We start from the raw sequence: 3,038 nt of genomic DNA, 5'->3' as shown, positions 1-3,038 counted from the left end.
AGCTTCGAGAAGAGTTGGAAGAGTTGACCAGTGATCTCCCATTAGTGAGGTGCTTTAGTGACCAGAACTGGATGAATTAAACTAATCTTCTGGGCTAAAGAGCATCACCACTTTGGAGATAAATCTCAGCCATTAATTTGTACATAATGCATGAATATTTTATAAAATATTTCCATGAAAATTAAATCTCTACCATTCATATAATAATTATCTACATTGCAGTACCAGGGTGATATGTAATTATATCCATGGTCTACGTGGAATTGACACGTGACTCTTTAAATAAAATATTTTGTAAACTAAAAAACAATGTAAGCTATAATCAAAATACAAAACAAATATAAGTACTTGGTTAGTTTTATTATAAAGCTAGTACTCTAATTATGTTTGCTTTATTATTTGTTGCTCGAGAGGCAAACCTAGTATAGGGTAGATGTGTAGGCGTGAGATGTGCGATGTGATATGTTACAAATTAGATGTAAATACTTTTTAAATGTGAGATGTGAGACATTAGATGTAAATATATTTTAGATACAATTTTTTATTTTTTATTTTTTATTTTTATTTTTTATCAATAAAATTTATTTAGACAAAAGAAAATAATAATATACATATGAGATCAAAATATATAACATATAAATAGTAGTTATAAATTAACATCTATTTTGCCATATAAATTTATTTAAATTTAATTAATAAGCATAAAAAGATTCAATATTCATTACACATCTCTGTTCTTAAGCTGAGGGCGTGCCTCCCTGCGTGTTTCCCTGACCTAGCAGCCGATTGCTGGTCTTTTCTTTGTAGCGCGAGGCCTCTGGCCTTTGGCCTTCCATGGCCTCTCCGAACCCTGCCACGGAGGGCCCTGTTGATCAGCCCGATGCAAATGCGTGTTTCCAGTCCGCTGCAGATGCGTTTTCCACTTTAGTCAAATCTCTTCAGCCTCAGGGAACTCGTCTTGCGCTGTCCAAGTTTGTCAAGAAACTGGATGGGTTGCAAGAGGTTGACCTTCCTCCTACGTTACCATGAATGGCTACTCTCTCTTTAGCTAAGCGGGGGCTCATCGGTCAGTTCACCGGCCTATGGCCTTCCTCGAAAACTTTTCAACGATGGATTGAAAGAAACTGGGCAGACAAAGTTAATGGTAAAATCTCCATTCGTTTATGTGGAAAAGGTTATTACACTTTCCACTTTGAATCTAGAGCAGACAAGGACCTAATCTTCAGAAATGGGTCGTACTTCATGGACTCTCGTGGTCTGTACCTGAACAAATGGACTGCAGATTTCGATCCTGAGCTGGATGTCCCTAATGTTGTTCCGGTCTGGGTTCGTCTTCCGCATCTCCCGCTCCACTGCTGGGGAGATGGCTCGGTTCGAGCCATCGGCAATGCTGTTGGAAAATACATTGATCAGTGTGAGCCCAAGGATAATATGCAGGCATGTGCGCGGGTATGCGTTGAAGTTGATCTCGGCAAGGGTCTTCCAGAAGCAATCAAACTAAAAGTGGACGATTGGACGCATATTCAACAACTGGACTACGAACAAATTCCTTTCAAATGCAAGGTATGTCACGAATATGGCCATTTTGCCAATCGCTGTTCTAAAATTGTTAATGTTGAACCTGCTCACTCAGAAGAACAATGGGAAACTGTAAAGAAAAAGAAGACTGCCTCTGGCTTGAAAGAAAACTTTGAAGAGGCTCCCCCCAAAACTGCCCCTCCAAAGCCTAATCCCCCTTCAGCTCCGCCCAAAGCCTCCTCCTCAGTTGTCCCTTCTCCCTCCTCTCCTCTTGGTCCACCCATCTTCCCCACCTCGGGGCCATCCACTGGTTCTCCCCTGATCTCTTCAAATCCCTTTGGCACCCTCTCTCTCCCTGATAATGACCCCCTGACCCCCCTTGAAAATGACCCCCCCATCCTTTTTTCTCTTTCTCGATCCTCCCCCCTCCCATTCCCTCGCCCCCCCCCCCCCCCACCCCGAGCTACTAGAAGCTCCTCGAAAGGGCATGGAATCAATCAAGAATCTCAAAAAGAAGGACCTGGCAGGAATTCAAGTAAACATCAAAGGAACGAAAATGCTCAAAAATACATCGCCATGGGAACTCAAAATCCCATAGAAACTTATATATTGGGGCAAAATAGCAATGAAACAACACGTAAGGAGCAAGGGGGACGAGCATCCCTCCGAAACCCAAATACTCAATGATGAAAGTCATATCATGGAACTGTAGGGGACTAGGGCATCCCTCAAAAATTGCTGCCCTGAAAGATCTCACAGCTCATGAGAAGCCAGGAATTGTAATGATTCAGGAAACAAAGCAAAGATTGCAAGAGATGACAAGAATTACAGAACAGCTCAGGCATTATGAGGGACAAATATGTGAAGCAAGAGGAGCTTTTGGCGGTATCACCACAATGTGGAACAAAAATACTTGGAAATTCACATCCAAAACTATCAATCCATATTGGATCAAAGTCACACTAGAAAAACAAGCAGAGGATAAGCAAATAGTCATTTATAACATTTATGCTCCGAGCCATTTCAGAGATAAAGATCAGTGCTGGGCCACACTACAAGAAGACATCCAAACTGAAGACAATAGAAATATCATCTTTGGGGGAGACCTAAATCTTATATTACACTCCAATGAAAAAAGAGGAGGCATTTTTACACATGATCCGTATAGAGCAAAGCTGGAAAACATCATGCAAGAGTGCGATTTAGTAGATATCATCCCAAAAAATCGGAGGTACACTTGGAACAACCGCAGGCTGGGAAGAGATAACATTCTGGAGCGCCTTGACAGAATTTTGGTAAATACTTCTCTCCTCTCTGATTTTTCCACTGCTCATGCTGATATACTGCCTTATTCAGCCTCCGATCACTACCCCATTAGCATTGTTCTTGAAGCACATTGTCCTTTGGGGCCGTTTCCTTTCAAATACAATTCTCTTTGGCATAGCAATTCTATTGTGGATCAGATTGTCCAAACAACTTGGCATCATCATATAGAAGGATCACCAGGATTCATTTGGTAA

General features: G+C 41.3%; 1 protein-coding gene across 1 annotated transcript; it reads left to right on the top strand.

The window, feature by feature from the left end:
• Positions 1-1,029: 1,029 nt before the first annotated feature.
• LOC149218783 (uncharacterized) lies at positions 1,030-3,038 on the top strand. The gene is made up of 2 exons (XM_089386636.1): positions 1,030-1,828; positions 2,239-3,038. Exons 1-2 carry the CDS (start codon positions 1,030-1,032, stop codon positions 3,036-3,038), a joined length of 1,599 nt encoding a protein of 532 aa, XP_089242762.1.

The sequence above is a fragment of the Pinus tabuliformis genome, chromosome Q, assembly GCF_031772625.1.
Source record: "Pinus tabuliformis cultivar Carrire ecotype Pingquan chromosome Q, CPIR1, whole genome shotgun sequence".
NCBI lineage: Eukaryota > Viridiplantae > Streptophyta > Pinopsida > Pinales > Pinaceae > Pinus > Pinus tabuliformis.
Note: the sequence above shows the minus strand (reverse complement) of the source record. Positions and strands in the feature narration are given on the sequence as shown.

What these genes read in the sequence shown, in the direction of transcription:
- LOC149218783 (XM_089386636.1), top strand. Translation starts at nt 1,030, where the DNA reads ATGGCTACTCTCTCTTTAGCTAAGCGGGGGCTCATCGGTCAGTTCACC. An exon ending in CACCTCGGGGCCATCCACTG is followed by an intron (nt 1,829 to 2,238) that starts GTTCTCCCCTGA and finishes GTAGGGGACTAG; the next exon opens with GGCATCCCTCAAAAATTGCT.